At 35.2% G+C, this 14604-nt stretch overlaps 1 protein-coding gene across 2 annotated transcripts in view; it reads left to right on the forward strand.

Annotated features, from left to right (window-relative positions):
- Positions 1–14604, forward strand: part of LOC121368228 (ribosomal protein S6 kinase-related protein-like) — a 139986-nt gene that overhangs the window by 78281 nt on the left and 47101 nt on the right. For both annotated transcript variants that reach the window (XM_041492866.1, XM_041492865.1), the window contains 3 exons: positions 3862–3950; positions 10603–10713; positions 12890–12991. In XM_041492866.1, the coding sequence (XP_041348800.1) occupies positions 3862–3950; positions 10603–10713; positions 12890–12991 (302 nt within the window). The remainder of the gene's footprint in view (positions 1–3861; positions 3951–10602; positions 10714–12889; positions 12992–14604) is intronic.

Genomic DNA, 14604 nt, shown 5'->3' on the forward strand with positions numbered 1-14604 from the left:
TCGGACTATAGTAGAGCTGTAACTGTGCATTGAACAAAATATAAAAAGCGTAGTGTTTATTTTGCTTATTTCATTCAATTAATATAAAAAACAAATATATTTAATCATAAATAATAAATGAAATTATTAACACAATGTAAACCAGGCCTGTAAGAACCAGGGGAGAGGCCTGATGACGGTTAATAATTGGAAATGAAATAACGCCAAACAACTACAAAATCACGGTAACCCGGTTCAAGACGTTTCTTACAAATACATGTAGGCGGTATTTTCTACATGGCTCCATTTGCAAGTCAACTTTTAAACACGTTCACGATTTTAAAGACCTTTAGTTTAAAAGCAAGTGTAACACAATGCACATGGCATTGTTACATTCACTTTAATTTTAACGCAAAACCTGAATTGTAATGTCTACATACGATCTGATCATCACGTCAATGTCTGGAAAGTTCTGACCCAGATACATGTACTTTTCATCGATTGGCGACTGATGATTGGCCAATATTTATAATTTGGCATCATGTGACCGTCATAGAAGGTGAAGGAGAGAACTGTTACAGTTACCGTCATTCTGATGGTCGTGAAAGCTTTGTTGTTAATAAACTTGTATTTACTCTATTGTTTCAATTGTGATGTTTTATATCATTAATATCAAAGAATAAATTAGCTATTAAGAAGTACTGGTAGAACTATAATCATTACATTCTTCTATAGCTTACAATTAACTACTATAGTATTCATTGATGATCTGGGGAGTCGGAGTTGGGAGCCTGTGGGGGTGGTGGGGACATGTTTTGATCCCCCCATAATTTGTTTACAAATAGATTGTTTTTTTCATCTTTATTACGGATTATATGTTTAATTTTTACTCAAAATTGCTCTCTTTACCAGTTTCAAAAATCTCTCACTCGGAAACATGTAGGCCTGTAAGCTTGTTATTCTAGAAACAAAGACCCAATATGAATGTTGTTAAAATAATTTATTTGGCTTTGAGTTAAAAATATTTTGTTCTGCAAGTCTGCTATAAGTTCACGAAGGGTCAAACCTCTTGAAAAAAAATTGTTCAACTCAAATGTAATAACTTGAAATCAAAGTCCCCCTCCACCTCAATGCAGTCTAACAGATTAAAACATTGTAACAGTGTCAATTTCACTCTGGCTGGCTGTTTATTTGATATAGCCTACCCAAGTGAAAAACAAAAATGTTTATTTCTTACATGAGGCAAGACACTTGCTATGAAATTGTGTCGACATGTGTTGATAATGTGTTTGCACCACAGCCTGTCTAACAGTCACATGCACAAATCCTAGCTGTGAACACATCCAGTTCAGAGTTTGTGCATTCCCTTTTCTGAGGTGCAATACACGGGGAAGTTTCAACATTGACGTCGATATTCACAAGCAACAGAGCCGGATTAAGCAACTGCGGGGCCCGTAGCAAAACATAGCATAGGCCCCTACTACTGGCTAGTTACAAAAGTAAACATACAGCCCCCCCCCCCCCCCCCCCCCCCCACTATTATCATAGCTTTACATACAACATAAACACACCTTAATGTTTGAACAATCAGTCAGATATATTGTCGAAACAAAAGGAATCTCGCCAACAGTATTAAAAACCAGTGCAAATGCCATTAAACTATAATGCAACTGCATGTATGCCCCGAAAACATGGGTCAAAGTTTAGGCCAGTAGACAAGTGTGATTCAGACTCAGATTAAGTTATATATCGCACCTTCGAGATTTAATATGAGCAAAGTCTTTTATAATGGAAATAGTGTCAACCGTTCTCAACAACTCGCATTCGATGCTCATCAACGTCAGCATATTTAAAAGTTTTTCTCCCATCGTTGTTCTTTGTGCATTTTTTATGCGGCACAATTTGGAAAATGAACGCTCCCCCGTACAGTTTGTAACCATCATACACAAATACATGCGTAGCATGATTTCAATATTAGGAACACATGATTGCATGTTGTGACCACTGATGAGACAGTACATGAGCGTAACTGAGTCTTTATTTTGGGGGGCCAAAAGGGGGCAATGGGGGGGGGGGCAATGTTGTGAATGGGGGGGGGGAGATCCGCCCCAGGCCCCTATAGTGTTTTGTGACAGTCAAATTTTTACATTATGAAGAAAGCTGATCCAATCATAATGTAGTTTTTATTCATGTACGCATACAGACAACGTCGTTTCTAAACAGTGTTTCTACAAGTTCATTGAGCTGTTGATAGCAAGACGGCACAATGAGATTGAGAAAACGTAAGGTGGCATGGTCTCATCAGAAACCTTTTGCAACTCGCCTGTCATAGGTACCTCTGACTTTGTTTGTGTATGTGTGCGCGTGTGCATAAATATGATATATTTGTGCGTGTGTGTGTTCTATCATACACATGCAAACATCTAATAAAATGTCGATAAAGGGGCACTATAATTAGAGTGGGCAACTCAAAAAAGGTTTACAGTAAAATGTGTTTAATAATACCAGCGTATCAAATTACCAATGACAACACAGTCGCGCATGCTGTATAAAGTTTAAACTAAACTAAAAAAAGAAATAAAAGAAAAGGAGATCAGCGGGGCCCCTGAAAGCGTGGGGCCCGTAGCATTTGCTACATCTGCTACATTGTTAATCCGGCACTGACAATCAAAACCAGCAGTTCAAGCAATATTGTGTCTTATTACCCATATGGGCTCAAATATACAGGGGTAATATTTTTTTGATCTCTGCACAGTGTGCAGATTGCTTCTACAGCCACTGATTAGTTGGCTGAAAAATCATGACGTTTGGTTGGTTGCTTGCCATAGCCGGAACTTTCATTCATATAGTGTTTCCAGTCATGAGTCAAATTACACATACGTTATACTATCTACAAAAGATTTACAAAAACAAATGGCCTTATGCATTTGTTTCGTAAACAGCGGCTTTAGTAATATATAAAAATAATTATTTTCATTATTGTATTATTTTGTACTGTAAACATTTGGCTGTAAAAAGAACGCTGTTATGCTATGATGTCACATACATTACTTCATGTAATGCGCATAAGATTGTATTACGTAATGTCTGATGGCTTTGTTGTAGACTCCAGAGGAATTTTTACATTAAAAATCAGTTAAAATTGACAATGGGTAATAAAGAGAATAACCAAATCACTACGAGGAATTACGAATTATTTGTCCCTCTTGAATGAATGTTGTAAAACCCTCGCTAAAGGCTCGGGTTTACAACATTCATTCACTCGGGACAGATAATTCTTGGTTCCTTGTAACTCGTTAGTTATTCTCTAATTCATCACTTGACCCTGCTGAGCCAATTCAGTAACATTTATTCTTTCTTCATTACTAATTATTAATACAATTAAATTTCATAAAAATTCATGTCAGCTGCATTTGTTTTGCTTTTTAATATATACATGTTTTACCATTTACAGCAATTGATTTATTTGTACTCTTTACCTTTGGGCATATAAACATGATTTCACTTTAGAATGGGTTGTGATCAGGTTTTCAAGACATCAGTGAACAGAAATTACTCTGATGACAATGAAACATTGTTAATTTGTTAACATTGACTGGATTGTTTATTTAGTAAGACAATTATGAAGTAATAAACAGAATATTACATTCATGTGAGGTTTACACAACTCTTGCCTAAATTATCACATATTCCTTTCTCTAGCTTGAGAAATATGATAATTTAGCCATTGCCATGGTGTCGTAATTTACATCCTCTGATTAGTGTTTCAATTTCAGTACTTACATTATTTTGACTGATTTATAATATACTTGCATGGCATATCAGTGCTCTTAACAGCTAAATTAATAATTAATATACAAATAAATATCATTTATTTTACAGCTCCTGAAGTTCTTTCTGTCAACCCCTATGGCCACACAGCTGATTGGTGGTCGTTGGGAATCCTCATGTATATAATGCTAGCTGGAAAGGTTAGTACTGGGACTTTTATATTTTATAAAATTGGTTTCTTTTGTATTTGCCATGATCTGTTTTGTGTATTGAGATTAAATTTTTCCTAATGACATATTTTCTGCATTTTATCTAATGATACAGAGAACATTTTATTTTTAAAATCTTGATTAGCAATGTTTTTAGTCAATTGAAAATTGATTGGCGACTACTGTTTAATGTTTTAAAATTGTGTAGCGATCTCTGAAACTTGTGTAGTGAATTGTGATGCGATACTGAACAAAATGTTCCCTGCGATATTAATTTTTTTCTAATCCGAATGGAGTAAATCATATACCAGTAGGAAATATGTAATTATAATATCTTAAATGGATGTTTCTGTCATCTGTTGCTTATTTCTGATGCTTGATAATCCAGTTACAGTTTGTAACAGTTTGCTTACTGGTGACAGAAAGTCTTTCCAAAATTAATGCAGTTTCTTTACAACTTAACCTGACCTCAAACTAACAGTATTTTCCCCTGGAACAACAGACTGGTCCAGAGATTGCAACAGCCAATGAGATGGTTTAAAATCTTTTAATAAGTCTAGTCCGGTCGCATCACTGAAGCTTCTTTCTTTTTCATTTGCTCTTTTGGTCCGGATGTCTTTATTTTGCTCTCGTAAAATCTAAGCCATCGTGATTTTTGTTGGTTTATAGTCTAGTGTCTTTGATGTGGATTGGTTATTTTCAGTACTTATTTCTTAAAATCCCATTTTGAAAATCTTTTCTTGTTGATGGCTGTCTGTGTTTGTGCCTAATCGGAAGTTTTATCTTTCCAGATTGTTTACTTTTTCTATCCTTTCAGATTAGAGAATGTTTAATTCATTGGTTACGCTAACTTGGGACGAAGTTATGTCAGCTCCTTCCAACTCTTGTATGCATAGTGTAAACTAACATAGTAATTTACGACAAGACACATCACTTTGATCAACCTGACTTGTAAAACAACATAAATGATTTGATAATATAATAAACTATTTAACTTAATATATTTCAGTTTCATTAACAGAACGAAATTGGGTTATAGTATTTTTTTCTCCTAAAAATTCCAAAGAAAAAATGCATACTATTAGGCCAATTGGTAGCCTATTGGGAGCAAAAACGATCACCCATGATATCCAAGTGATCATTTTCTTTTCTTTGGGACTACGTAATTTGTCAGTTCTGTGATTTTAGATGGGGAAAGTCTACTTAAACACACTCTCTCACAGATGGTTGACCTAATTATTGACCCAACAAGGTATTATATGACAATATATACATTTGATTTGTATCTAAAAGTACTTTATTGAACCATCTACATAACCACCATATCACACTTATTATTGATATTTTCCATAATTCTGAAAAAAATAACGGCTATTTGGAGAGCAGAAGTGTGACGTATTATTTTGAGTCACGTGACGGGCATTCCCCGAATAACTGCAGTGCCAAAACGATTTACCAAGCTCGTGTAACGAGAACGCTTAACCGTCCTCTGCGACGTAGGGTAAATAGAAAAAAACAAAAACAATGAAAATAAGTTATTAAAAAATAATAAAAACATGTACTGAATAATAATAAGCTTATACATTAATTTATTTTAGTAACAGAAGCATGTTAAACGTCGACAATCCTGACTAGGTAAATTTATTGTTAGTCGTACGCGAAACACTCTAAACATCTGGATCACAAACACCGTCATTTTCCACCTTGTCAAATTCATTATTATGCAAAATATGCCATAACAGCTGACTTGTGATAGGAATTGTTACATTTTTAAAGAATACTCTGAACTAGACGGTCTTTATATACAATGTGACTATATATACAAAGGCCGTGTCTATAGCCTCCACTAACGAGGGCTGGCTATATTCACAGCAAAAATGTATATAGGCGGTAAATAAGTACATGTATTTGATTGATCCATATTACCAAACCATCTGGAACAGGACGAATACATACTAAGTACTGTACGAACAGTGCATTTTCTGAACAGGGGAGGGGGTGGGGGAGTATATGAATTTAGCGGACCCTTTTGTGTACGTTTTCCACAGATATATGAATAGCGTCATATTGTCCCTACAGTACTAACAAAAAATTTATAATAATATATAAATAATAATAATAATAAGAATAAATAAATAAATAAATAAATAAATAAAAATAACATTTACAAATTATCAGCGGCTGAAGTAGATTAACTGAAAGAGAAACTAACTACGGGACAGTACACAAACTAACAACAGGCCTTGAACTTAGTAATTTTTCACTGATTGCAATTTTGAGGCTACTTACGTAAATTTTGTAAAAAAGTTAATTTTACCGCAAATAAATATGACTAAAAGGTTATTTTGCTGTATTTAGTCACATTTCAAATGCTCAAAATTGCAAGGGGCAATAAAACTCAAAATAATTTTTTTTAATAGGCTACTAGTAAAGCTGAGACCACTCCCAGGCCCCCCTCTAAATTTATGTAATGTTTTTGTGACAACCGCCCCCACCCACCCCACCCCACCTCATTGCGACATGATTTTACCAACATTATAATACTAATTATAATAATAATAATAATACACAATTATTATTCCTATTATTATTATTATTATTACTACTACTACTACTACTACTACTACTACTATCAGTGTACTACTACTACTACTACTACTACTACTATCAGTGTTTCTGCCAGAAAGACATTTTTGGGTATGGCACTATGGAATTGAATATTTATAATGTGTGTGCTGCATGCACCTGCTGTGCCCTAGAAAGAAAATGGGTTAGGTTTAGGGTTAGGGTTAAGAAAATCATACAGTAATGATAAGAGATTAATTTTGTCAAACGGTTAACTTAAAAAAATAATATCTGCCCAAATATTTGGGTATGGAGCCATACCCATTTTACCCTCTGGTATTTTTCATATCTCATCACAAGAAGAGTTCCAAAATTTAAAAATGAAGCGTATCATGGAATTCCCTCGATCGTAGTTTGGATCATACAATAACTAGGTTTATAGTACCTTTATAATGTATATTTAGAGAAAAAAGGCCCACTAAATCCATGATTGAGCTCCTTTAATCATGTGTTTTACACAATTATTTACAGTAATAAACTATGTTGGCTGATAATGTCCATTTTAGGGATGGTAGGTTATTTGTATGAGAATACAATACCTTGTGGTGTTAATAATACAGATATGTATTTTTGTGTCTAGATGGCAGTAATTAATTGCCTTGTCTTGTTACCTACCAAATATACACCTGCTAATCAGGAATTACTGGCGGAAGCAACTAAATGAATAGACCATGTCAATATCATTCCAATACATTGGTTAATGCATGGACAAAATATGATACAGTTATTTTGACTTGTTTTATAGACACTTTGACAGTGGTGATTTATTTTGTATTGAAAAATAATATATATTTATTGCTGGCTTACTGAGATGGGTATTATTACAGACCATTGCGATACATGCTTGTTTCATCATCCTGCAAAAGTAGGGTACGTTTGTTTCTTCAGTTCTAAGATTAATACCAAAAGCCTTGCACATGCATTCTTGTAAATTTGTTCACCAAATTGAAATGAAAGTCAATAATTTTGGAGAGTAGCAGAGCTAGCCCTGTATAAATAATTGGTTGAACAGAAAGCAATGCAAAATTAGCTAATTTTCTCTTGCAAACGTTTTTTACACTCTGCCTTGAATACAAAATGGGAGAGAGTTTGATGTGGTTTCACTGAGGACGATGTAGTGTAGAGTAGTAACACTCAGTTGAATGTTGAACAACCAAAGACCAAACACGAGGAATCTGATGTTAGAATAGAAATTCATGCAATTCACTGATCAAAACTATCTGACTAAATATTGTTGTACATATTAGTAAGACACTAATGTCCTGTTTGTTTTTGCTTTTTTGCTTTTTTACATGTCAAATGTCCATGAAACAATTGACAATTTCTGGAAAACCATTCCTATAAACATAATATTGGATACATACCTCTCTGGACTGTTGTGTTTGCTTGCTGTCATACTCTGAGATGCAGTGATACTATTTCATATGTTGTGGTTTTTTAATGACATTTGAAGGACTCTAAGCTTCCACACCACCATTAATTACTCCATGCAGTTCAATACAATTTCTATGTCTGAATATATTCTGTGAAAAATACAACACTATTGAGAGGGTCATGTCACTACTAATTTTAAGGAGTGCTCTCAACTGACAAGTACTGTGTAAAATAATTAACATAGGTCGACCACAAAATTTTTCAGTCAGCCACCCTGATATCAGAGTACCGCCCCATGTTGCACAGTTGTTATCATTTAATACTACATATAACAAGTTACTTCAAACCAATGTGTTATTTTAAAAAATTTTTTATGAGGAACTATTTCCTAAATCTGACTATATTAAGTTGCTACAGTAAGTAACGACACGACAAATGGTGATGTGTTGCTTTAAGAATTGGTGGTTACTGTGAAGAAACAGGAATGCTTTGAACAATTATTTTGTAAAGTGTATGGCCTTACAGTGTACATAAAGTACGGAATGTTCTATTTCAGAAACAGAAAGATCCAAACTGTAATGTTCGCAGATGACACATTTGGTGACACATATTGGTCTATTTATGTTCCAGCCAGTGCACTGCAACTGGTATATCAATATATTGATATTATTTTAGCATTTATGGCAGCAAAAATGACCTTCATAAGACTTGGATGTCGATTTTATACATTTTATGACAAATGGCTGTCATTTTGTTATTTTTCATCATTTGACCATAAAACTAAATTTTCTAATTTTCAATATAGATTTTTATCATTAATGTATAAACATATATGCCAATGCTATAGTGTTGGGATACCAATTAAATACACATACCTTTTATTACACAATTTTCTGCCATAAAACAGTTTCTCCGATACCCAAATCCCAAAACAAACTTCTTGCATGCTTGCATTGTTCGTGAAATTGGACCTGACTTTGAGAGACGTGTTTATTTTATTTTTAAAATGTACATTTTTGTGTTAAACAAGCAATTTTTAATTGTAAATATTACTAATTTTATTTATTTAACACCAGAAAGCCACATTTTATGTATGTTTGTATGCCCTTTAATGAAAAACACAAACATGAAGAAGGAATATACAAAATTATACAAATATTCCCAAATAAAAAGAAAAAGTTCTCAACTTTTTACCCAAAAGAGTTCATATTTAACACGCAGTTTCGAGAGTGGATTTTTAATATATTATACTAGATACATATATAATGTATAAAACAAAAAATCATTTCTGTTCTAATTTGTTTTGGTTTATGTAATGTTTGGGTTAAATTGACTCGACTACAAGAGTTTTAAGCAACAGGACCATATTCACTGCTTTTGGCCACTGAAGTGGAATTTTTTCATTTGATAGTGCGTGTACGCTTGAATTCCTAGTAAGGTCCTCACGCTCTCTAGCTAGCGTACTCCGACTTTGGTGAGGTTGAGGTTTTCTGTAGGGGTTACCTCACCCTTAGTTCCTGAATGAAGATTCTAATCCTGTGAACTCAGGAGGAGTATTTCTGTCTAGGTTTCCATCCAGTAGAAGCTTGTCTTACTGGACTTGCATTCGAAATCGACATGGTTTGGTTTAGGCTTCGAGATACAGCAGTGACTTAGGAAATGTTGATGAACTTTGTTGGCAAACAGCAGTTCAAACATCAGTCTTCCCGGACATTCTCTTTGACATGGATTCTGGGTCCAGATGATTTTGAAGATTTGTCTTAGTTTCCGGTATGGGCCCTGAAGTTTTATGTGTAGAAAGCAAGAACTTTAGAAGTGGCCGGAAAAGGCTGTTTTTGTCATGCAACCAGAGCCAGATGAAACACATCACCAAGTACATGGTTTTGATGTGGATTCGCTTAATCATTCTTCAAGCATATGGAGATACAAATTTACCACATCCATCTAATCCTGCATCTAATCCTCAGTAATTGAGAGCACTATAGTGACAATGACATCTTTACACAACACCTCACATACTAACTGGGTGATTTGGGTGACTGACACAGTTTTTGCTAACCGTTACATGAGAGATCTGTCCACAGAGGATGTAGATGGCTTCTATTTTCCTGGTCTATTCATCATTGTTGACATTTTCTCTGGGTTGTTGGGCTGCATCCACAGATGTCCATCCTCCTGACGGGGAAGGATTGCTTTTTCACAATTGTCTTCTGCACTTCTATAATTTGCACTTGTCTTTTGTCATCACACTTTTACATCTAAGCTTTTGTTTCCAATGTTTGTTGAGCTAACAGAATTGTTGTTCTTATATAACATCAGAGCTCTCTGGTTCTTATTCTGACAAATGCTAACATGTTACTAACGTTGTTTTGTTGTCCCATGCATCCTTCGTGGAGATCAGGTAATCATTGCTCAAATCTTCCACTTTATCAGAACCGTTTCGGTCTAAGCTAGGGAAGAAGACTGGCATGTTGGTTTCTGAAACCTGCCACCTGCTATTGAAGCTGCCATTATTTGAGGTAAGGTCAAGTTGAAAATTTTTTTTCACAGACACAAGAAATCTTACAATACATGTATTCCCAATACATTATAAAAACACTTTCTGATAACAGTATCTTGGTACGTATGTTGTTTTGTTTTTCAGTATCCTGTGGAAGGCACTACCACACACACACAAATGGCACAAAAAGTATATGAATGTGACTTTCTTCTACCTCACATGATAGGGAACGAGCCTCAGGATGTTGTACATAGAGTGAGTTTTTAAGGTTCTAAATATTCAAATAACCAAACTGGAACTAAAATAGTATCTTTTCACTGACTGTCAGTATCAATGAATATCTAGTCAAAGCAGTATTCCATAAACCACATTGCTACACTTTCTGAAAGTTGTTTATAAAATTCATTTTATTCATTTATATTAATTGTCTTGCTTATTTCCAGTTAAGGTTCAAACATGCTGTCCTGGGCTAACACCTTGGCTATCTGGGCTGTCTGTCCAGGACTGAGGGTTAGTGGCACAGAAGTCAGTGTAGTGGTCTTACCGACTGAGTCATTAAACTTGCTCTGGGTGGTAGCTGGTACCGGGAGGCGAACCCAGTTACATGGCTATTATATTAATATTTGAATGGACAGGAAACATACACTTGCAGTGATCTAAATGCCCATAGATTCACAAGACATATTTATGATAATCCTTATTGTAGTTGTGGCCATCCTTTTGAAGATAGTCTACTTTTTGTTCTGTTGTCCTTTGTATGATCATATTCGCCCAACAATTTTTTTGTTACTATAGCAGTTTTGATATTAAAGCAGTGCTGTTTGGAAACAAGGATTATCCATCCGAATTGAACCTAAAGATAGTACAAGCTGTACACAGTTTCATCATCTTATTGAAACGATTTACTTTATAAATTATGCATGTTCTAGCTACTATGCTGGTATAATATTAGTCTGGTGCACCATTTGTATGTACATAATTCATGTACATGTATGTAGATATGTGCACAAGTTCTTGGCTTGGTTTAAATATATGTACTGTATGTTTAAACCCAACCCAGTATTTGTAGTTTGTATGTAATGGCTGAAATTATGTTTTTGTAATGTTATATTTTATGTCATTCATTGAAATATGTAACATCATCTCGTGGAGAAGCATTTATATAGGCTTATTGCCTGTTTGCTGATTCACGTCATTTATTTGAATAAATATTGTTTAATTTTTTTTTTACAAAAATAAATACACATTTATACAAAATTTGTAATCAAAATTAATACTATTTCTTTAAAATGGAAAAAAGATACAGGTTATATAAACCACAGAATTTCAATTTCTGCAAGGCTGAAAGTCCATTTAGCAAAATCAAGATGTGTGATTTTCTGTTTTTGATATTGACAAATGCCCCCCCCCCCCCCCACCCCTTTTATCATTTTACACAAGTTTCTTATTAGTGTTTTTGTTACATAGCCGACATAACAAACAGGTTGAAAAGGCTGATCAGCAAACATAAATTCATATTATTGTGCATATAGACCTATGTAAGAACACAACACATGATTCTTTAGTCTACAACTGTAAATTTTGTGTGTGTGTACCTTCATGCCTCGTAAAGAACTTCTTAGTTTGCCGTTGTGCCCCTTGGGTTATCAAAATTGCTGTGGTGCCCTCTTGATCACACGCTCCGTTAAGGCAATAATTGCGGTGCCCCTCTAAGGCAATAATATCAGTGACCCTTTAACAAAGAAATGCAAACCCTATATTACTGCTCTTTACTTCGAGGGTTCCAAAAAGGGAAGCAACTCCAATTAAATCTCAGTAGACACACACTACCAGTACATGATATGGCATTAATACTTATCCTTTACGTTTTTTATGCCCACCCTACCTCTGCACACTACTACTTGCTCAGTGGGAGGAAGGAAGAGTTAGTCAGAAGCTGGTACGCAATAAAAGATTCTGGTCATTTCATTGGCTTTGACAAGTTGATCACTCATGTTTAATGAAAACTATTCAAATAATTGGGGTGGGATTTAGCTCAGTCGGATGAGCGCACGGCCTCGGTGGATCCATTGAACTGATGGTTTTTTTCTCATTCCAACCAGTGCATTACAACTGTCTGTGGGAAAGTGCATATAAATGTCCCTTGCTGCTAATGGGAAAATGTAGCGGGTTTTCTCAGATGATAACCGAGTCAGAATTACCAATTTTTTTGCATCCAATAGCTGATAATTAATTAATCAATGCACTCTATTGGTGTCGTTAACAAAACAAAATTTGACTAAAATAATTAAATACATGTGTATTAAATTTACTGAATGATAATAATCTGAAATGTTTTTGACTTTTTTCCAAGTTGTACATTATGGTATAGTTTTTATACACATACATGTACCTGTTCTGATATAAGCGTAATTATATTATTATATTTCAGTTGCTGACGAAGAGCCCTGCAAGAAGGTTGACTGATTTAGCTTCACTGCAGAATCTGGACTTTTTCAAAAACCTTATATTTACCACTCTTATAGAAAAACAGGTTATATGCTATTAATTTTGTTACATTTCTAGAACTTGGGTATAATGTCACTTAAAGTGTAAGGGCATATGTACAATATACATATAGCTAAAATAGGTCCTGTGGAAATTCATGTTGATTTTTGGAACTATTATATACAAATTCAGAAAAAATATGGTTCCATTTTTTCTGATGAATATGAAGATTATTTTGAGGTCACTAAAGGTCACCACTGTAAGGCACTAAGTGAAGTAAGATGTCACTGTATAATTAGAACTTCTATTTCTACATGGTGGCAAACAATTAAATCTATATTTGTAGAGAGTACATATCTATGGTGCATGACTGCCAATGATGCTGCCCGGTTCTTCTCGGATGTGCATGGTCTGCTTCAGGATAAATTTGCGAACAATTGCTTGTGAAGAAAAGATCAATACATAAACTGTTTTTCTGTTTTCACATATCCATGATAACAACCACAAAAAAGTACTTCTTTGACACATGTCACAGTACATAGGAGAGATGACTAGAAAGTTTTCATGGATGACAAGAATCGTTGACATAGATTTTTAGTGGTATCTGTACTTGAACATGAATTATTTAAAGCCCCTTTTTTCGTTGTTAAAAACATAGGGGCAAGCTACAAAATGTATTCTTACTGACACTCAGGTCAGGTCAAGTCAGAGCGTTTAATGTGCACATTCAGAACAAGCTTTTGTAGTGCACGCCTGTCTTGGGCACAAGTGCCAGCCTCGGCCGGCTCGGGACAGGAAAGGGTGGAGTGTGGTGGAGAGGGGGACCGCCTACACTAGCAGGTTCAAGGGAGCACCAGCAGCCCGACTGGGGTCGGTAACAGGTGGAGGTTGGTTATGGGTGCTATGGAATTTGGAATGTCCCGTAGGATTAAAGCCAAATGGAAAGGGTGCACAGTTTGTATGAAGGAAATTGGGCATAATTTTGAACAATCCGCCAAAAAATAAAGGAGGGAGCCAAAACATTTGCAGCTAGTTAGCTACTGTTCTTTGTTATAGCATTATGCAATGGTTTTGGTTCAGCATGCCGGAGAATTGATGTGTGTTTTGATATATACTAGAAGAAAGAATGCTATAGTCTCATATAAGATGATAAAGCTTGTCAACCAATGTACTGTTCCCCCATCGGTAAATGTTTGTATCAACTTGCCAGCAAATAGAACAGGTTTCAAAAAGGGCACAGTTTTCTTCGGAGATTGAGCTAGTGACTGTAGGTGATTTTTTTTTATCCAGGTCTATTGATTCATATAGCAGGGCTCACGCGACCATGCAAAGTGACCCCAAACTTCGCTCTGACCAGCCTGATTTCCCCATGCCAGTCACCTTAAGGCGAAATCTGTGTCGTCTTTTTAAAAATAGTCATCACTTGCAGTGTACACAATCACTGATGAATAGTGAAGAACTTGGGGAACACCTATTCATAGATACTAATTAGGTGTTATGTGAGTTTGATGAGACACTGGCACCACAAAATCATGCGACAGGCTCACAGATAGTTGGTCTAGCTCAGACAACACCCGTGTCTGGCACTAATAGATGGCCTAAACGTGCTACTGACTGTTGAATCATATTGTCAGGTGAATGTGCTGGAAATTGTACAAG

This window comes from Gigantopelta aegis, chromosome 3 (assembly GCF_016097555.1).
Source record: "Gigantopelta aegis isolate Gae_Host chromosome 3, Gae_host_genome, whole genome shotgun sequence".
Classification (NCBI taxonomy): domain Eukaryota; kingdom Metazoa; phylum Mollusca; class Gastropoda; order Neomphalida; family Peltospiridae; genus Gigantopelta; species Gigantopelta aegis.